At 38.2% G+C, this 22,932-nt stretch overlaps 1 protein-coding gene across 4 annotated transcripts in view; it reads right to left on the reverse strand.

Annotated features, from left to right (window-relative positions):
* The window catches only part of camsap3 (calmodulin regulated spectrin-associated protein family, member 3), a 43,778-nt gene that overhangs the window by 9,834 nt on the left and 11,012 nt on the right, over window positions 1–22,932 (reverse strand). For 3 of the 4 annotated variants that reach the window (XM_051889588.1, XM_051889586.1, XM_051889585.1), the window contains exons 2-5: window positions 12,271–12,536; window positions 1,991–2,131; window positions 785–871; window positions 516–548 (exon numbers count right to left, since the gene is read on the reverse strand). In XM_051889588.1, the coding sequence (XP_051745548.1) occupies window positions 516–548; window positions 785–871; window positions 1,991–2,131; window positions 12,271–12,536 (527 nt within the window). The remainder of the gene's footprint in view (window positions 1–515; window positions 549–784; window positions 872–1,990; window positions 2,132–12,270; window positions 12,537–22,932) is intronic. The other variant, XM_051889587.1, reaches the window with a different exon arrangement.

Consider the following 22,932-nt stretch of genomic DNA (forward strand, 5'->3'; position numbering starts at 1 on the left):
ACAGAGGCAGCTGTGTGAACATCCAACACCTGATACATCAATAGAGACCTTTTCTACTTTATACACAACATACACTAGCAGATAAGTGCACTAATATTACAAAGACACACTATATTCACTTAACCACCAAATACTATGGTACCCTAACCTACAATTTACATGTCATGCCATGCCATGTTTATATCTGGTTTAGTTTTTGTAATGCAAATGACTATGCAGGATGTTGAGACAATGGATACAACTCTTTTAATCTGGTAATAATCTGATAGTCTTTGCAGTTCATTCAATATTTGACAATATTAGCATACATAATTTTTGTCCATGTTATAAGATTGGGGATCCTAAAATTGAGACCTGATTTAAAGTAATTGCCCAAGCAGGTGAATGGAATCAAATTCCATCTACGTAACCTTTGCAGTCAGCAGGGGGCGAAATAGGACAGCATTATATGGATTTAGGACAGGGAAATGGAGGAAAGTAGGGTGGAATGGAAGACGAGAGAGAGAGAGACTTACAGGAACAAGTTTCCAGTACCAGCGGGTGGGACACTGTCAGAAAGAAGTGAAGGAACATGAGAAGAGAAAGAGGCAGGAGGAGAAGTGAGAAGAAGCAGGAGGATAGGATAGGTATTTAGACAGCAAAGCAGACCTTGAGGAAAAAGATAGTGCTGCTAAGGAAATGAGTCACTGTTTTTGTAGAGGTGTAGGGGTCAAGTTATCGTACACATGTGCCCTTTGAGCTTTTTGTGAGCAAGTCTAAATGTTTGTTAATGAGTGTTTCTTACCGAAGGCTGAACAGGCTGTGGTTCAGTACTAGGCTGAGATGCATCATTTTGTGTACCTTCTGTTTGTTCCTTCAATTTTTGATTCAGCTACACAAAAGCAAAAAAACCAAAAAAAAAAAAAAAAAACATATTATGACAATGAAATGACATCAAAAGTAAAAATCAAAGTAGTCCATATGACTTTATTTGCTGAAGACCACGCCCACAGAGTCTTTTGTGAAGGTGTTCCACAGGGTTCTATTTTAGGACCAATAATATTGTGTACTGTATTATGGGTTAGCAAGTACATGTAAACAGGGAAGTATATATGCTACAGGCATAGTTCACTCCAAAATGAAAATTCTGCTCTTTACTCACATTCATTTTGCTCCAAACCTGTGTTGGAACACGAGTTCAATAGAATATTCAAGGCGTTTTTCCATACAATGAAAGTAAAAGGGGACAGAGCTCTTAATCTCCAAAAGGACAAAAATGCACTACATAAGTATTATAAAAGTAGTATAAAAGTTTCTGAAGCAATGTGATAGCTTAGTTGTGAAATTTATTACTTAGAGACTTAGAGTGTTATTCATAGATAACAATGTTCCCCTTCTTAAAAATTGGAATATTGCATATTATGGTAAACATCTTTTGTGCTCCACAGAAGTCAGTCATAGAGGTTTTGTTTGAGCTACAAGAAATGGTGTCCCTAGTGAAAAATAAATATACTAAAATGTATTTGAAATACATTTATTTTTATACTACAAATACATTGACATTTGTACTTAATAATACTTAATAAAAATATCCTGCAATTGTACTTTTGGTATACTAAACTGGTATACTTAAAGTCTGCTAAATTAGAACAACTAATTTTGTACTTAATGCACTTTAGTTGTGCAGAAGTAGTGCTGAGGTCCAACTAAAGGTATACTTAGTATACTTGTTTGTGCTTAAGTGGAACTATTGCAAGTATACTTTAAGTACACTTTAAATATCTTGCATTTAAAGACCGTTATTATTTAAATATCATAAAATCCTCATCAATACATTAAAACACATTTTAGGGTTAATATTAAGAAATGTGCATTGTGCACAAGTTAAGATTATAAATCAGTAGGCCTAAGTCTCAAGCGATATGTCAGTAAATGTGTTAATAGATTTGAAGTATATGTATTTTATATTACTTTTTTACTAGGGGTAGCTGTGGTTCTTTACAAGACTCACCGTGTTCACCCAGTAAAGCAGGGCTCTGTCCCAGGTTGCATCTGTACCCAGCAGCTCCGATCCGCCACTCGCCAAGACTGTGCTCACCGTCTCCATGGCACCCACTGCCATTAAGGCATCTATCAACTCCAAGTGGGCACTCTGAACGAATCAGTGGAAACAAACAGGACTGTCAGAACACTGAGAAAACCCAGCTGTCATTACAAACAGTGGTCTAATGTGCTTAATGTAATAACACCGTCTAGTAACATTCAGAACAGTCCAAGAAAGCAAGACCTAATGAGAGTCTCTATTAAAGAGAAACACGTTTTTGTTTTCTGCACAAGTGTGGGTGACACTCAAGAAAGAGATACAGAGCACTAAGTGAATGACTCAGAGCAAAACAAAAAATTGTGCCATGATTTTCATGTGCATTGTGTTTTGCTGCGTAACGCAACGTTGAAGCACTGTGCAATTAAGCAGCAAGAAATGGATCAATATTCAGCACTGACTTCCTGTTGTTTCTTTTCTTTTTAAGTGTTGCAGCAATATTGTTCCCCTCCCTCCTCTTCTTTCCCTCTCTCGTTGATATATTGCAGTATGACTCATGTGTGACAGGATACAGGGCAGCGCTGCAGAACAGCTCAATAGGTACTGCAAATCCAAACTCCAGCATTCGCGTGTGTGTATGTGGGTGTTGAACTTTCTCAATGTGAGTGTGCGAAGAATACTCACAACGAGGGAACTTGTCAACAATACTGGTACTCTGGTACCAAATTGCTACTAAAAGTCAACTGCTTCTTGGTCAAACTGGCCATTTTGGTGATGTATTCACAGTTAAAATGAAATCCGTTTGGACAAATAATAATAATAATAATAATAATAATAATAATAATAATAATAATAATAATATCACATCACATCATATATAATTTCCGGTGGTATTAAAATTTCAATCAAGAATTGTGACACTATTATTGGTATCAACTACTAATATTTTGGTATCATCTCACCCCTTATTGCAAACCCATCTTCCTTACACTGACAGGGTCCAATAACAACAACATCCCAGAGGATGTAATAGAAATGATAATCTACAGCGGACACAGATGATAAGTGCTGTTCTTCATCCTCCCAGCCCATTACAGTGAGGCTGCTCGTGACCAAGCCCATTAAAAACAACCAAACTACATTATCAGCTCAGTCACGGAGAGCACCTTAGCTGCGATAAGAGGGTTAAGCCATTAACTACTCTCTGCACTTCAACCAGGGGACGTTTACTACCCGCGTCCCAAACCACTGAGAGTGTCAGTCGGGTCAATATAGGAAATATACAGGTGAATTGCACAAAATTGGTCTAAATCATATTTTGTATAATAACAATAATATAATAATACAAAGTACAAATAATTACATTAATGCTGAGTTTAATAAAAAATACAGTAATTTTTCTTCGCACTACAGTAAAAAAAAACAACAACAAAAAACCACCGGTTTCACAGAAAAGGCTTAAGCCTAGTACCCCTGAAATCAAAATTGAAGTTTTTTAGCTTTTAATATGAATATGTTAGCCTTAAGGTTATCAATAAGGTGGTGTGTTTCAAAACAATGACAAAATTCACATTTAGGAGATTTAAGCATTCAAAACTTAGTCTCTCACTTCCATTAAAATGGATCATGGATTTTCATGACGACATCACTGCGCACTTCAGCTTCTCATCAAATCTTCTGTCCAATCAAATGCTTTTTAGAACCTTAAGTGTCCTGCCCGCTACATTATAAATAGACGCTGAAGCTGCGGCTGAAATCGGTCACTTGTTCACACATTTACTATTTTCTACATGGTGATACATAGGGGATAGGGAACGATTAAGACAGTGTAAATATGCTTTCCATTGAGGCGAATGAAGTTCGTTTTCGCATTAGTGTCATGTGAACCGCTGCAGCGCGAGCACAGTCTGCTCTGATCTAGAGACACGATAGCACAGAGTGGATCATATGCGCGAGTCGGCGCAGACCACAAATCATATCGGACCCATTTAAATTCTGCACAGAATGCTGTATTTTAAAGTGTAATGAAGAAGAAACATTGGGAACTCAGGAAACTGAGGTTTTACCAAGTTCAATGGCTCTGACCAAGATTCGGTTGTTAAGTCTGACGTCACGCTGCAGCGCTTCCGGGTCCAAACGCTCTATCTCGTACCACAAGAAAACAACAAATGGTGCTAATATACACACACGATGTGGTGTAATACTATCAGAAAATTATAATCATAACCTTTATCTCCATAGCAAAATCCCAGATGGCCAGACAGTGATTCATCTTTTATAAATCGTTAAAATATTAATGTCTGTGACGCTGTGAGCACGGAGACTGTTGTTTAAACTAAGTATTTTAAATGTTTAACTTTAAGTGTTAAACGTTTAATATGAATAAATAGCGCTCGTAAACGGCCGTCGCAATGGCATTCTCAAGTGAAACAAGTGAATGCATAATTTTGTGTACCTTCTGTTTGTTCCTTCAATTTTTGATTCAGCTACACAAATGACAATGAAATGACATCAAAAGTAAAAATCTGTGGACCCAGAAACGGCGTTCCTTACGTCACGACTTAACAAGCGGATTGGCTATTTTACAAAAGGGGAGGAGATGTTCAATATGTCCCCCACCAATGTCACTGGGGAGATTCTGTTAAGACTAGGGGACATTTGAATCAATATGAGAGAATGCTCTTTCCACAGTCAAAATCAGCCAGAGGGTTTTTACAGTAAAGACAGGACGTTTTTCAAGGACAAAACCAACAGATTTCCTCTTGGTTTATGACTGAGACAAACAAGACCAAAGCCAATCATTCACTATCAGCTGGAGCAACGCCAGACATTTTCTGACTTCTTTTCATGCTCTTAAAGATGAAAACAAAAGACTTGGACAAAAATCAATAGAATGCACGTTGCCTTCGACAGCTGTGTTATCCATTACTGTTTTGTGAAAATGAATGCCCTCACCTGAATGTCTTCACTGCCTTTTATCCGAATTGGCTACGCTTAGTCTGCTATAATCATTAACTCTCAAACAGTCAAACAGGTCAGAAGAACACATTCCCTTATGTGGCCCGCCTCTCTACCATACACGGCTAATGCTAATCTGTCCTATCCAGTGTCTTCCCCTTACACACAACACAGGCAGCTTTCATCCTTTGCAGCCACCCATTAATGCGTTTATCCTGTCCAGTACAGTGACACACAGTGGTGTGTTTCCGAGCGTGAACTGAAGTGCTGACCTCTGCAGAGCACCAAGGGAGAAGCAGCCCTGTCGGAGAGCATTTATACCTCAGCTTCCAGTGACTGGCTCAGCCAGGGGGCCCATGTTTGTGAGGATAAGCCACAGTGGGAGGGTTTCAGCCGATCGCTGTGTCGGTTTAAGAACAGATGTTCTGGTGCAAAGTGAAACGGGAAGACAACGGAAGTGTCGGTTTTAGTGACGATAAAAATGCCAGAGATCATTCTGAAATGCATAAATTAGCAACAGAGCAATAAAAGCTCTTGGGCAGCTGTTACATGCTGTTTGGTAAGATGTAAGAAACAGGGAAAGAAACTCAGACAAAAAGGGGAAAAAAATAATATTTACACTACGGTTTCATAAGTTTGGGAAAAGTAAGACTTTAATTTTTTTTTTATTCAAAAAGGATGCTGAATCAAAAATGACGGTAAGACATTTATACACTCTAAAAACATTTATATGCTCTAAAAAATGCTGGGTTGAAAATGGACAAACCCAGCGTTTCCGAACATTTAACTCAGCGGTTGGGTGAAATGTTTGCCAACTATTGTTTAAAAATTACAGTACAGCTGGCTTAAAATGAACCCAAAAATAGGCTGAAAATTAAAAATCAGACACATAATTACTAGAGGCAACAATAATAAATCAAAAGGTGAACATTTATTAATAAGTAATTTAATAAATGTTTGCTTAATTATTGATTAAACTTAATAATAATGTTCATTTATTTAACATATTAATGTCAATTTGCAACATATTTTGGGTTCATTTTAAGTAAGCAATACAGTATTTTTTAAACAACAGTTAAATAAAACTACCCAGCAGGTCGGGCAAACATTTAACCCAACTGCTGGGTTAAAACAACCCAATCGCTGGGTTTGTCCATTTTCAACCCAACTTGGGTTGTTTTTAACCCAGTATTTTTAGAGTGTAATGTTACAAAAATATAAATATTATATTTCACAAACTGTTTTTGATCAAATAAAGGCAGCCTTGTTGAGAAAACATTTAAAAAAAAAAAAAAAAAACCTGACCGAACCCAAACTTTTGAAAAGTAGTGCCTATATTTATTGTATATTTTGGCTAATTTGAAAATGCTTATAGCTGAAAATAAGAGTGCACTACAGTCCCATTTCACACATTTACAATGTTAAACATTCTACAGAATTCCACCCAAAACAAGTGAAAGATTCTGCAGTTTCTGTTTGATCAGTAAGAAACTACAGACCGTACTGCAGAGGTCACATGCGGTATAGTAATTATACTGAGGAGGGAGTGGAGAGCAGTTCATGACAAAAGAGAGGAATGAAAGCGAGAACAGAGCGGGGGGGGGGGGGGGGGGGGGGGGGGGGCTTGGATTTCCCGTCCTGACTCTCCAGGACTCGCTAAGCCGAATCACAAGTTTCCCTAATGAGAAGGGAGCAGGACCAACAGTGGAACACAGAGCTCATCCAGCCTGCCAAATCACCATAACAACCAGTGTGACCCATAATGCTCCTCACCACAACCTCGAGCACTGAAGCTAGAAATCCTGAGGTAACACGACAGCTACTCTTAATGACATTCTACTGTCACGCAAACCCGGGCAGTCCTGTGACAACTGCCAAAATACTCCACTGGAATGACAAGGCAAAAGTTCACTGTGGGAGAAAATTGACTCTTATTCTAACCCCCGGCCCTCGGTGTCCCACAAACAGTAGGATAAGAGAGCCGGGGGCCACAGCAGGGGTGATTTACAGGAAGCCCTGCAGCCCTGGATGGTATAAACTTGTTCTCTAAGCACAGACATGTAAACATGCGCCGTATACTGAAAACATTTCTAATGTGGAAAGCAAATGTGTTATTAATAAAACCAAAGAGTAGAACACAAAGCCATGCTAGCCATACTGCAGTTCCTTGAGTCTCACAGCTGTACAGGAACTTCAGGAAGTAGACGGCAATAATCTGACTTCCAAACTCCCCAGTTCAGGTTACACAAACTCAAGACATTTAATACATGATTTCCCCTCAAAAATCTAAAACAAACAAAACAACAACAGCAGAAATATGAGGCTCTAATGGAACTGCACAGATGCAGCATGTGTGTGGCAATAAATAAAATAAAATAAAATAAAATAAAATAAAATAAAATATATATATAATAAAATAAAAAATGAAATAAAAAAATTATATATAATAAAATAAAAAAATGAAAAAAAAAAAAAAAAAAAAACCTTTCAGATCAGTTCAACATAACAGAGGTGGGTGACATGTCTGGTTGTTAATATTCAGCTGGATGATGACGCTGAGTCTGGATCACAGATTATCGCTAATCTTCACAGATCTTTATCCTCTGTGGGGGCTGGGCTCTGCGCCGCATCCGAGCGGAAAATGTCAAACCTGCAGAGAGGTGAACAGCTAACCTGGAGGTCAGAGCAATGTGTCTCCAGATGTTCCTTCACTCAGAAGAGATTATGTTTTCCCTGTTCCACATAGAGTGGACCCTACAAAAAAGTGCTTTTGCATTAAGTCAAGTCACATTTAGTTGTACAGTGCTTCATCCAATACAGATCAAAGGAGCTTCACATAAATAAACAGGAAAGTGTTGCAAAATTCACCATTCACATTAATTTCAGCATTATAGCAGCTCTACAGAACACAAGTGTCATTATTCAGCTCTATTTAGTTCAAATTCAGTTCAACATGTGTCAATGTTGCAAATTTCATCAATTATGCAAAGATGCCAACACCATGGGACTTTCATTTATACAAGAGTACTGAACAACTGCCATATACAAATGCCATTGTATTTACAAGGTACCTTAATTTACATTACATTAATTTAATGTAAGTGCATTACAAGTGTGGCTTTGTCTTTGTCCTACAGATTGCAACATTTGCATATGACCATCAAGTTTTATTTATCACTACTTTCTGTGCAGGAAGTATGCTGATATGTTGAGTTTTGATACATGCTCATTGCTAAAACAGCTTTGGAACAGCTAAAGTCTGTTTACTGGCCTTGGCTAACATCCTGCTGCGCCTCCATCCTAATACTACATCATGACCCACTTTCATCACGCTGCTACAGCAGCCAGTCAGCCAGCCAGCCGCCCCCACAGCCAGGCCCAGGAAGCGCACCACAAGCAGCCAGACAGCACCAGATGAGCCCAGAGCATCGGCACTGCTCACCGAGCGCATCATGACACCAGCAGGGGACCTGCAACCGGGAGTCCCAGAGCGCTGAATGTTCACCTGCCTCCAGCACCACACAATATTTGGCATCCTCAGAAGAGTCAGCACTCAGAGATGGCTCTGTTGGAGAACTGAGGCTGGAACAAATACACAGAATTTAAATTGGGTATAACGGGGGCGAGCCAAAGCAAGAATTGGGTCACTGCGGAGAATGGTACCAAAAAAAGAAGCGGTATGACTTGTAGGGCTGTTATCGGGGTCTCTCTTTGCTAAATTTGCCAAAAGATGCAGCCTTTCTAAGCTCTTGCAAAGTCTTCAGTATGACCACTGTCATTATACTCAATGCATCTACGAGCAATTTGTGGGACACTTTGTTTCCAAAACAAAACTAAACTAAACAAAAAAAAAAAAAACCAAAATAAAAACAAAAACAAAAAAATAAAACAAATATACAAAAAAAAAAAAATGATTGCAATTGTGACGTGCATAAAATTGCAGCAATTTTAAGTGTAATACGGCAAACAAATTTGTTTACAAATTAAATAAATTGTTGCACTGAATGCAATTTACAAATTATTCACACAGAACTTGCATGTCTTATTTTATTAATAACGTCCAAAATTGCCTCACAACTTATTGTAAATATTTGAAAACAAAATTTGTAGTACCCATCGATATGTCGATATGTGCAGATTTAGGACCTGACACACAGAGAAATTACATTTCTGTTAATCAGTCAAGTGGGCACAGTAATCAGACAACCTTATTAATGGGATAGCTCACCCAAAAATTGAAATTTTGTCATTTCTTACTCACCCTCTGTATTAGTTTCTTTCTTCTGCTGAACACAAAAGAAGATATTTTGAAGAATGTTGGTAATTAAACAGTTGATTGTAGCCATTGACTTCCATAGTAGGAAAAAAACTATTATGGAAGTTAATGGGTTTGATTACCGACATTCTTCAAAATATCTTCTTTTGTGTTCAGCAGAAGAAAGAAACTCATACAGATTTGGAAAAACATGAGGGTGAGTAAGAAAAAAAAAGTTCCTTTTTGGGTGAAAATATCACCTGTCTGATATACTGACCCATCACTAGCCATGACATTTATATTTGACAACACTAATGTTTGCTTTTAATGTAAAAATCTCTGAGCCCAAGGAGAATCAAACACTCTATTAAAGCACTTCCAGCTGTGAGAAGGTCCTTTTCTGACAGAGAGGAAAGTGCTACATCAGTATAAGGTCTGCTGTCTTTTGTCTGGTTATTGTTTTAAGGCCTGATCCCTCGACCCTGCCACTATTTGTTAGCCCCTCCACTGTGTCTCTCCGCCCACCCCAGTGAGTCAGGGGTTAGCATGCGGTCTTTCAATAACTGTCCTGTCCCTTACAGCTGGATCCACTCAGGGGAATTGCAGGAGAGGGGGAGATGCTTTATGTGCTATAATCCCTGGAAATCAAGCATAAACAGGAGTCACCCCTCCCCAGAAGCCCCTTCACCTCCAGAAAACATCCCCCAGTGCTGCAATGAAACCATCCCCATGCTGGTCTAAGAAGGTGAATTGATTGTGACTTTTGGCAGGCCAAATCAGCTTTGATTTCCCATTGATCTGAACTGGTGAACTGTAATGAGTCACCCATGCTCAATACATCACATATGCATCAGTTGTTTCTCAAAACCTACTGAGGTTCCTACCAAGCTAACATTTTTTGCCATCATAGGCAGCTCCAAACAAAGGCTATCTCAAATTCTAGGTATGGTCTTCTGGATACCTCATTTGTGCCTGTGGCAGAATCACGTGTGTTTTTCATTGACTGCAACAAACTCAGTAAATTTCCATCAAAATTGGCAAACAGCTTTAGAAAAATAATGAAGTATATTTTCAAATTTTCATATACCATTTAAGGGACTGTTTAAACCTGGTCACTTCATGCGTTTTCTCTGATTGGATAGCTATCCAGGTGTAAATGCCCTCCAAAACAAAAGTTCTCCACCGCATCTTAAAGTTCAACACACAATCATCTTCATTAAAAGTAGTGAGACTAAATGGATCTTATCAATGCTGATGTTGCTCTTTCTTCACGCCCCCCAGTGGTGAACTATTGAAATTTCGAAATACTAATGACATAACGAAGCCTCATTTACTGAAATCATGTGACTTTGGCTGTTTGATACACACTCTGAACCACTGATTCGAAACAAAAGATTTGTAAAGCTTCGAAGCTTCATGAAGCAGTGTTTTGAAATCGCCCATCACTAGATATTGTTGAATAAAGTCGCTATTTTGTTTTTTTGCCACATAAAAAGTATTCTCGTCACTTCATAACATTGAGGTTGAACCACTGCAGTCACATGAACTGTTTTAAATATGTCTTTAGTAGCTTTCTGGGCATCTAAAAGTGTTGATTAACTTGCTGTCAATAGAGGCCTCACTGAGCCATCGGATTTTATGAAAAACATCTTAATATGTGTTCCGAAGATGAACGAAGGTCTTACGGGTGTAGAACGACATGAGGGTGAGTAATAAATGACAGAAATTTCATTTTTGGGTGAACTAAACCTTTAACACAGGCAGCAGCAGGAATATTAGGCTGCTGTCACTTTAAGAGTCAATGCACTGATTTAATATACTGATACTATGCACTTAAAGGGATTGTTCACCCAAAAATGAAAATTATCCCATGATTTACTCATCCTCAAGCCATCCTAGGTGTATATGACCATCTTCTTTCAGACGAACACAATAGAAGATATATTTAAAAATATTCTGGCTCTTCCAAGCTTTATAAATGGTACTAAATAGGGGGTGAGATTTTGAAGCCCAAAAAAAATGTATCCATCCATCATAAAAGTAATCCATATGGCTCCAGGGGGTTAACAAAGGCCTTCTGAAGTGAAGCAATGCAGTTTTATAAGAAAAATATCCATATTTAAAACTAAAATAACCTAGCTTCTGGCAGACGATGGCAGTTTGCGCACACAAAACTTCTCACACAGCGCGCGCGAGTTATCTTTCACTTGAATGTTTAAATCGGCAAGGCTTAAAAACGTGTGCAAATGATAAACTTTCATGATGACGCAGCACTGGTCCGATTGGGACAGTGACAGTTCTGTCAATTAGCCCTGCATGTGCTCTCTCTTTCTCTTACGTTGAGTGCATGTGTGTGAGAGAAAGTGTGCCTCTAACTCATTTACAGGCAACTGTAATCGTACAATTCAGCCACTGGCTAATTAAATACATTTTTAGTCGCCTCTCGTGAAATTTGGTGGCATAGGCGAGTGATTTACTTGCATTGTAGGGGTTGACTGATTGAACTGAATCAGCATTGAACTAACAATGATACTTTCACCTTATGTATGTAGAGTTGCTTATGGATGAACTGAACATTGACAGTTATTGAACTAAACTGAATCAACATTGAACTAAAATGAGCTGAATAATGGCACTTACCTTCAGTACAGCTGCTTTACAGCTGAAATTGAATTTGTTTCATCATTTTATAACATTGACAGTTAATTTTCCTGTTTATTAATGTGAAGCTGCTCTGAAAATCTATAAAGCGCTATATAAATAAATGTGACTTGACTATCAACTCTTTATCTTAGCTAACATCAGAATCAATCGTGATTGATAGTCGAGTCTCTCAGGCGGTTCATATGAGGAGGGCTATTAATGTGGCGCAGATGAGAGCACTTGAGGTTGAATTTCGATTCGACTGCAGACAGCAACTCAGCTCTGGGTTTTGAGATACAAAAGCTACTGTATCAACTCCAAATTGCTGTTTAATGAAACTCAGCTCTGTACATAATTCAGACAGGAATGTGCCGACTCCGCTCATACGTCTTACCATTTTGATGGGCTTCTGTCGGAGCTCGGCCTCTGTCACAGGGGCATTCTGTTCTTTGGGTGCCAAGCCCTTCCTGCCCAGGACCTGTAGGAGTGCTGGAATGTCTTTGGGGAGCCCCTCTGCCCCCGGGCTTCCGCCAAGCAGCAGGCCGTAAGTGCGACAGTAGAGTTCGGGGGACAGCAGTAGGCGCGTGACGGGAGGCTTCAGGTGTTCTTGCTCGTACTGATCACAGTAGAACGGCTCTCGCAGCTCCACTGGAACATTCTCTGCAGGAAAGAGAGAGAAAAAGAGTGGAATACTCGCATATTGCATACTACACAGTATATACTGTATACAATTTTTTAAAACAGTATGTGGTACAATATGCAACATAAAACAGGTTGAACTTGATCATAGAAGTGCTGATTGGTCAGTATAGCACTCCCATGTGCTAAAATACTCTGTTACTAATGTAGTAACAGTTATTTCACAACGGACTACATGTTTGCATCTCTAGTTTACATGTTAAAGACTATATCTTCAAGTGGAAGAATGGCATTTAAATTTGATTAATAAAATAAAACCATATGAATAATAACAGTGGAACAATTTGCATGATCTTGGAAAGAAATTTGAGTACTTAATTTTTATAGTTATAATAACCCTTGCATAACAGCAATAAAGCACTTGAGATTGTACTAGTAAGTGTTCTACATTTATTTACATCTGCGAAAGGCATCTAGTTTTTATTATGGAATCAACTGTAACTTTTCCAGGGATTATTAAATTGATTATTAAAATGATAACTGTTTTGCTTGAAGTTAATTTGCAATCATCTATCATTTATTGTATCAGCTTCACAGACTATTTCATGGCAGATTCCACATTCAATATTACAAACAATACAATAAATACAAAAAAACTAAACAATATACATAAACGTATATACATAACTCTATAAAAGATTCTTTATTTTACTACTCGTGTTGTGATTTAAAAAAAAAGTGATAAAAAAAGTTAACATTTTTTATTTAAAAAAAGTCCTTCAAATTTTGACCTGATGCCATTTATTGTGAATGAATGGTAAAATTGTGAGATATACAGTACACAGAACGGTGTGCCCTGGTCACATGCAGCACACTTTGGTCAACCGGGAGTGTATGTAGCAATCATCCCCATTAATGTGATTAGAGATACAGTAGATCTGAGTGACAACAGCATCATGAAAAAAAATAAAACAACAGAGCAGTGAATTTACATGTGCAATCTTTATGCTCATTAAGCCTAAAATAGATTGTGTTATGAAGGCAAACCTGATCAACAAACGTACAACAATTTTTGGCTCCTACCAATAGTATACCTTTGCATGCAACTTTAGCGGTATTTAAGGCACATGACCTGGGGCTTTTAAAATGAATAATAAGTCTAAACGAGTCTCGTGTTTTCATAGGAAAGTGATTTTATGATTAACTGAATAGCTATCAGCATTTTATTGTATACTACTGTTCAAGAGTTTGGGGTCGGTAAGATTTAAGTGGGATCTTTTGCTAGACTGCATTTATTTGATCAAAAATAAAGTAAAAACAGTAATATTGTGAAATATTATCACAGTTTAAAATAATTGTTTTCTATATTAATACATTTTAAAATGTAATTTATTCATTTTCAGCATTTACTCCAGTCTTCAGTGTCACATGATCCTTCAGAAATCTAAGCTGTTGTGCGGCTTCATCATATTTTTGTGGAAACCGCGATACATGTGGAGGCTTTGAAGAATAGAAAGTTCAAAGAATAGTACTTATCTGGTGTTTTTAATATGCTTTAAGACAAACCATGTGCAAATTCACATGTCAACACCATTGCTGAATATTTTCTCCTTAAAGGGTCAGTAACCAATGAGGTTCATTCTCGTGTTATGCAGCATGTTTGAGCTTCCGGAAGAGGTTTGCTCTTGTGCGTTATTCAGGTTCAGTTGAGCTTCTGCTTCTGTTCGCTGATCAATGTTTACATGCGAGTAAAAGCCTAAATTAAATCTGTTCATCATAACAAGCGATCGATTCTCTTCAGAAAATTTGGACTAAACCACTCAATTCATATGGATTAGTTTTTCGATCTCTTTATTTATTATTTTTTGAAGCATCAAAGTGGTAGTTACAAAGGCAGTCTATGAAAGGAAATCTGACAGAATTCTGTCATCAAAAAGATCTTCATTTGTGTTCTGAAGATGAACGAAATTTTTACAGGTGTGGAACGACATGAGGGTGAGTAATTAATGACAGAATTTTCATTTTGGGGTGAACTAACCCTTTAAAATTGCAGTGAAAAAAAAGTCTCAAACCTGTGGTTTGAAATCGCAGGTGTCTGTGACGTCAGAAACTACATTGTAACCAATCACGTCAACGTGCCGGTGGGCTTTAGCATATCATTAACAGCGAACTAGCAGGGGAGTCTCGAGAGAAGCCAGGATATCCTGGTATATTTTTCTGTGAATATGAAAAATCGTGTAGATGTAGCAATATGGCGGGTATGTGATGTATATTACGATGTTGTGATGAACTATATGCCTTTCTCCACTGACGTTCTGAGTTGTTCAAAGCGTTTCTAAGGATACTGATTGTTAGAAGGCAGCTGTCTGACTCTGAGATGAAGAACGGGAACATGGTTTGTGTAACATTAACTAACACATTATTAGCTGTTTGATAACATAGTCAGGCAGAAGACTAATATTAATTACCGTTATGTGTCTGATGTTGTAAAGAGCGATACCACTGCGCAGCGTTTACCTCAGTAAGTTGACCGAGTGGATCTCTGAGCTGGCGTGACAGCCCTACAGCCCAAATCATCTGATCGAGTGAGCAGAGCAAGGGTTCAACAAACCGCACACACACGAACATGCATGTCGCCAGAAATCTAAAGACACTCAGGAGTTGAAGCATTAGATGTGATGGTGAAGACACTCCTGGTCCAATTTCTGCTAATTGGTCGTTTGCTTCCACTCGCTGCCTCTCCAATAATCGGCTCTCTGGGCAACAGTGACATCACTTTCCCCAGGGTGCACCATAGCTGAGTGCGCACACACACACACACACACACACACACACACACACACACACTCACACACACCAGAGCCCAGTCTCAGAAAGCCACACACACCGGGATCACTTCAAAAGCTAAGCAGTTCAGGGCTGAGGTCTGTGGAGCCAATAAGAGGCAGGTGTTCAATGTCTGCAGAGCGTTTGATGTGCCGGACAATAGGGGAGATCCAACCTGTCTGTCTCTTTTTCCTCACACAAACATACAGACAAACCATAGAGCCCTATGATTTCAGCGATGTGACAGAAATATATTACGATTTACAGTAGAATGCACTTAAAGTAATAACTTTATTTTTTTTAAGCAATAAATCACAATTTTTCTTTAATTTTAATTTTAAGTTTAATTTTAACAGTAAACAACCAGCACTTTGCAAAAAAATTAAAGGAATTTTCATTTGATTACATTTTAAAAGATTAATCAGATTATTAATTGTTTATTTTTTTTATTTGATTACCACTGTTTGTGATGATAAATTTGTATTACAACAATTACATCATAAATCCATAAAATGTAAAGACAACAAAAAACATTTCATACTGCCCTATTATTGTAAAAATGTATAAATTATTGAATTGGTAAAGTTTTATAAATTCAATTGATTAAAAATGCTTTTGATTATTAATGTTACTAAACCATTAAAACAGAATCCAGAAAAAATTAAACAGAAAACACAGAATTTGGTTTAAATAAAATTAAGAAATACAAATAGATTTCATAGGGCCCTAAATAGGTCATTTTTGTTACTTGATTACTAAAATGTAATTAAACCATTAAAACAGAATGCAGAAAATTTTTAATGAAAAAAATAAATGATTCTGGGGAAAAATAACCACGTGAGGTGACAAACACTGACTAAATGTGTAATTTGAACCACATCGAATGGAGAACAACGATCCACATATATGCGACACCTGCTTAAACGATTCTTTTACACAGTCATGCTTTGTCAAAACAAGAGTTTGGATTTGAGTGTCTACACCTGTGAAAGTTAGACAAAGGGAGACAGCTCCTGGGCTGGTGTGAGACAGTTTCTGTAAACAAGCACCAAACACACACAAAACCTTGAGAAAGCAGACTTGAAACGTACACCTCACACACCCACTGTGAACTGGTTCTGCCGCATTCAGGGCCAATCACAAATCCACAATAAGACGGGCACCTCTCCACCACATCCATGTTTAACAAGTAGCCAGAAGTCGTGGGACCAGTTCTAGGACACATTAGAGGACATAAATATTTTGATAGGAGCAGCTAAAATATGCAATACCAGTGTACATGTTTATATAATGAAGTTTGCATTTGATCTTGTATTTCAATCAATGCGTACGATCAGTAAATCCCTCCCCGCCTGACGATGTCGATCACTCTCAAAACACATTTACGCTTTGAATCATGTAATTGTACACCTGTGCACAGAGCTTCATGCCACCAGGAACACCAATTCTTTGTGTTCTTGAAGTCAACGTGAAACTTTTACTTCCATAATGTTTAATGGTTTAATTAAACTAAAATTGAATTAAACCATTAAAATGGATTCCGGATTTTTTTTTTTTTTTTTTTTTTTTTTTTAAGAAAAACGTGGAAAAAAAAGTTCCAAAAGATTCTTATTACAAACAAGTGTTGTTCTTTTGAACTTTCTATTCATTAAAGAATCCTGAAACAAAAATGTATCATGGTTTCCACACATATTAAGCAGCACAACTGTTTTCAACATTGATGAATGAGTATCAAATCAGTATGTTAGAATGATTTCTGAAGGATCATGTGACACTGAAGACTGGAGTTACAATCACAGGAATAAAAACAATTAACTGTTCTATAATTTAAACTATAATCCCAATAACTATAATCTGTCTCGGAACGGTTTCATATTGAACCGAAAATATATTTACACCGCTCATGATAACATAAAATTGTTGTGTTTTGTGCCATTGCTTTGGCAAAGCATCAATCGAACTAAAATCAAAATCGCGATATGGTTTTGTGCACTTTTCAAATTGTAAGAGGCTGCAATTTAATTAAGATTATAGTCTGCTGCTGTTGTTGATTCAAAGCGAAGCACTGCACACGAGCAGCTCATGAACCAGTATTTTCCAAGTTTTTAAGAACGGCTCGATTCACAGTGAATTGAACTGAATCTCTGCACGTACTGCCAGTTCAGCATGCATTTGAGAATGCAAGGTGTGGCAGTTATGCTTTATTTTTACATTTGCATAATTTCCAACATTTCTGTGGTTAGATGATTTCAGCATTTTACTAGAGAAAAAGGGATAGTTCACCCAAAAATGAAAATTTGATGTTTATCTGCTTACCCCCAGGGCATCCAAGATGTAGGTGACTTTGTTTCTTCAGCACTCTGATGCTGGAAGTGATCGTTCGCACTCATTGACATATACACGCGAGACATCACTTCCATCATCAGAGCGCGTTTTCAGACCTCACCAACCGGATGCTCAAGGCAGTTAGACATAGTGATGTATTAGAGGTAAAAAATGATATAAATACTGTTCGGTTTCAAATACAAACCGATCATTTCGTGTCTTAGGACATCAATATGTCGTCACGAGCCGCAGGGTTTAATTTGGATTTGTCTGTGCATGTTTTTTTGACTGTTATAGATGGAGTTCCCATTATACGACTGACAGACCGCAAGGGTTGGTGTTAATCATCATTTGTGTTCTACTGAAGAAACAAAGTCACCTACATCTTGGATGCCCTGGGGGTAAGCAGATAAACATCAAATTTTCATTTTTGGGTGAACTATCCCTTTAAAAGTCTCCTTGAAGCTTTCTGCCAAAATAAAAGTTTGAGGGTCAAACTCTTGGAAGTGAAGACAGTATTGGAACTTTACTATTGTGAAATACAATAATTATTAATATAATTGTGAAATATTCATGAGGGAATGCCTCCAGACCCCATTGAGGGGCTGAGTAAAAGTCCGTCCTCCATGGTCTCACAAAATTCTGTGGGAAACACTGGGGAACATAGACTTCTTTCAAAAACATAAAAAAAACCCATACCAAGCTCAAACCTTATGCTCGGTAGTGTATTTTTAAGTGAGACTGGATTCAGTTGGGATGAGAAAAAATAAAAAAAGGACTTCATTTTATCCAGTAAGAATTGACTGGATCATGATATGTGGGCGTTCCATAATGGAGCCAGACCTGAACATGAGACTGCTGAAACAGCGTCTAAACAGCTAACGGTTAACATAATGCAATTGCCAATGTGGCCTATGTGACATCGGCAGACAAGGAAACTTGTTTCGGAGGCAGAGTAAATTATGACATTTTAATAAAAGATTTTTGGGAAGAATACAGTTTAATCAAACCACAAGCCAAAAATAATAATAATTAAACGATAATGAGAATTTCTAAAATAAAGGGGGCAGCAATACATTGCCCACCAACTGGGTGACACATAAAGCTCAAACCCAGAATGCAAAGCAGGATGCAAAAGCTGCAGCAATGTGAGATGAGGGTGGCTGATAGAGGCTTCATTTCCCTGTAGGACTGGCAGTCAATGAATGACTAGTCTGTACTGCACCTTCAGAGAAAGGATGGGAGAGTAATACCTGAAAACAGAGAGGGCGACGCTAAACTAGGACAAAATTTAGTGGGACAAGCGCTGGATACACACACACACAGCAGTGCTGGAGAAGCTAGTCTGGAACTGTAGCTCATCAAATTACAAGCTACTCACAATTTAAAAGAGACCCTAAAAAGTAGTTAGTTGAATAGTATTTTTCTGAACTGGTTAAAACAAAATCAACCCAAACGAACTCGTGTGCTGAACTGAATCGGACATAAAAGTGGGCACAGAAGCCAAGTGTGTTGAAGTGTCATAAATGACTGTCGTGTTGTTCTAAAATTCTCCTTCTAATTAAAGTCTGTGAAATGGAGCAGGACAGCAGGACAGCATCCCACCAGTTCTTGCTTGGACTCTCATCCACAGACAACTTGTTTTGGGCACAGGAAGTGGCATTTTTACTGCTTGATAAATATAGGCAGCACGGCACAAAGTGCTCGTCATCTCCTGATTAGGACCCGTAATAGATACATGCCGTTTTTGTGTGTCCCTTTAAATGCAAATGAGTTGCAGCTCCCCGCCCCTTTCCAGAAGAGGGCGAAGCTTTAACAACTCACACTTCAGTTGCTCAACAACAACAAAGATGGAGAATCTCACGTAGCCAAAATGAGGATTGTCAGTAACAGTGTTCAGCCTTACATTGTTCAAAGCGGAGTCGGACACTGATGGAGAGACTCAGTAAGAAGTTACAACTTTTAGAATGAATCTGGACGTTTCTGAACGGTTAGTGGATAAATTTATGTAGTTGATTGTGGAGTTGATTCAACTCATCGACTATCATGTTAATCTTTTGTGCAAATCCAGCGTTGAATTGACCCTCGTTTGTTAAGCAGTCCGGCATAAAATGGCGGCATGGCAACAACGCTCTACTACAACAACTCTTCCTCTTCTCTAAAGCAGCCCAACATGGCCTTACCCCTTGCATGTTCTCGGGGACAGGATTTATGTAAATTTTGGGGTTTGTGATGTCACCAACCTGGGAAGAAGCTCGTTGTAGTCCCTACCGGCCGTCTGTTGTAGTCCTTAAACAGCGAATTCTTTAAAAGAAAATATCTCCCTTTGCATTGAATTTTGAGCATCGTAACTTTGCAGATGTTGTTTATGCTCTAACAGCAACATTACACACTAACTGAAGTTAAAAAAGTGAAATCCTAATCAAGGGACACCTTTAAAACAAGAAAAGGAGAAGGGTTTGTATGGACGAACAGTGGTATGTGCGCAAGTCACAAGATCAAATCCAATTTGAAGCTTGTGACATAAACGCGCACATCAACCCGATCACTTCATGTAAATACTGTGTTTGGATTCAAAAGGTGTCCATGTAAATGTGACCACTGTTTAGATAAGGAACAATGCAAGTGGAAGATAGGGAATCAACAAGCTTGCGAAGACAGAACTGCTCATGGTCTCATCACACTTCATCACAGCTTCTCTATTCAGTTAGGTTCATCAACCATAACTCAATCCAGGACAGCCAGGAACCTTGGATTTCTATTTCCTATTCCTATTTCCATCCACCTATTTTTATGCACATTTTGGGATATCGCATAAAAAATAAAAAAATAAAAACGCTGGATGGAAATGCGCATAAATTCTAAAAATGTGCATTAAAAAAATGTATGCGCTCAAATGAGTCGGATACATTTTTTTATGCAATACAAAAACATTTGCATAAACTGCGATGGAAACACTTTTACCAAATAAATCTCTTGATGCACATCTAAAAAGACGAGACTTTGGCAATGAGATGGCATTTAAAAATACACATAAAAATAACATGACGGTGTTTATTGCGTTTCATCTGCGCGCTCTGATGCGCAAATACATTATTATATACAAACTTTTCTACTGCAGAAACTTCCATTTTCCATCATAGTGATATTTAGCAGCAGTTTATCAGGAATTGATGATTTTGTTCTCTTCGACTCACTGTATGGAAACGGTGCTTTATTCGCAAATGTTTTATGCGTTATTCCAAAAGTTAAACGCGCAACTTTTGGATAGCTATGTATTACTAGAACCAGTCCTGCAAATTTGCCTGGTACAACATAAGAAAGATCAGGCTCTTCCTATCGGAGCATGCTACAACTCCTTCTCCAAGCTCTTGTTCTATCCAGACTGGACTACTGTAATGTAATGCTCTCTTGGCAGGCCTTCCAGCATGCACTGCCAAACTTCTGCAACTGATCTACAGTAGAACACTGCAGCAAGAGTGGTCTTTAACAATCTGAAGAGGGCGCACGTCACAACTCTCTTCATAAACTTGCACAGTTTGCCAATTGCAGTTCGCATCAAATTCAAGGCTCTGATGTTTGCCTACAGAACAACCACTGGCTCTGCACCACTATACCTAAACTCACTACTTTAGACCTATGTGCCAGCCAGAAGCTTGCATCCAGCAAATGTACAGCGCCTTGTGGTACCATCCCAAAGAGGCACAAAATTACTTTCACTGACCTTTACCTGGACTGTTCCCTGCTGGTGGAATGACCGTTACTCAACCCGGGCTGCTGAGTCTTTCAATGGCTGAAGACACATTTTTCATCGACACTTGATCCATTAATGCTAACACTTTCTATTCTATATCTATAAAAGAAATAAATAAATAAAAAACTTGATAGATGTACTGTGCCCTATTGTTGGTTTGATTGCTTCTACTGTTCTCCTCATTTGTAAGTTGCTTTGAATGAAAGCGTCTGCTAAATGATTAAATTTAAATGTAAACAAGGAAAGAGAGATGAGCACTCAATAAGAAGCATGTCAGATGACAACCACTACCAATGTCCTAGACACTATTATGACAGCAAACATCAACTCTGAATGTGTAAACATTACCCATATCATTGGCGTACACTATCTGATGTGCTTTTGCTCTCTCTCATTCACTCACGCACACACACACACACACACACACACACACGCACCAATTTCAGTCAATAAAAAAGGTGAAAGGTTAAGGGATTCAGGAGGTCTGGCTCAATGGCGGCAGAGGACAGAAGCGTGAAATCAATAAACGAAAGGAGACGATCGCTCATTAGAATGGTTTGGCTTAAGTCAGCTGAGCAGGACTCTAAAAGCAAACAGACATTTTACATAGAAGTCTGCAGAGCCAGAGACAAATAGGATGTAGCGTCTCCACACCCACAGTTCATGCGGTGACGTGACTGACGGGTCAGCTGAGCTTTACATGCCTGTCACATCTCAATACCCCTGCAAACACTGACAGCTTAAGCCAACAGAAGAGCATTACACCTTTAGGATCTGTATCATAAGACCACTGTTTCAAGTTTCCAATATAAAGCTGAATAGCTTCTTTACACTACAGAGAAGGGTCAACCTCAGATTTGAAGAGGGTTGTCATGGGAACATTGAGCATTAAAGTCCATTTTTGTTTTAATTAAAGGCCAGCGGGCACAATCAGAGGACCACACAGAGCTTTTATGACCATCACGCTCTGGTCTACTGGCCTCTCGGGTTAGTAATAAATCATTTAATATGACAGGCCGCTTCATCAACAAAATGTCATAATGTGCTTGATTAAAACAACTCAGGTAAGAAGTAGATAGTCTGATATTATGCAATAACTAGGTACATGACAACTAAGAACATGAACATATCTATTTTAGGTGAAAATACAAATTTTTTCACTATTTTTGGTATTTTACTTAATTTTAAAGCATACAATTATTCTATGTAGTTTCTCATTTAATGAGCTCATAAAAAGTGCTTATTAGACACACACAAACACAAGCTGGGTTTCCATCCAAACATGAAGGGAATCTTTTCAAAGTTCCCAAAAACAAAAATAAAAACAAACAAACAAACAAATGCAAATTAGGTGCGTTTCCATCAAGTTGTTCGAGCGGATGACGGTGGTATAGGTAAACTAGTAACCAGTGAATAAAACACCATCAGCAGAAACAGCCGATTAGTAAATTGTATTTCCCTTTGCGAAATAATAAAGTTTATCAAATCAAAATCAAATTAGTCACATGGGTT

This window comes from Ctenopharyngodon idella, chromosome 3 (assembly GCF_019924925.1).
Source record: "Ctenopharyngodon idella isolate HZGC_01 chromosome 3, HZGC01, whole genome shotgun sequence".
Classification (NCBI taxonomy): Eukaryota; Metazoa; Chordata; class Actinopteri; order Cypriniformes; family Xenocyprididae; genus Ctenopharyngodon; species Ctenopharyngodon idella.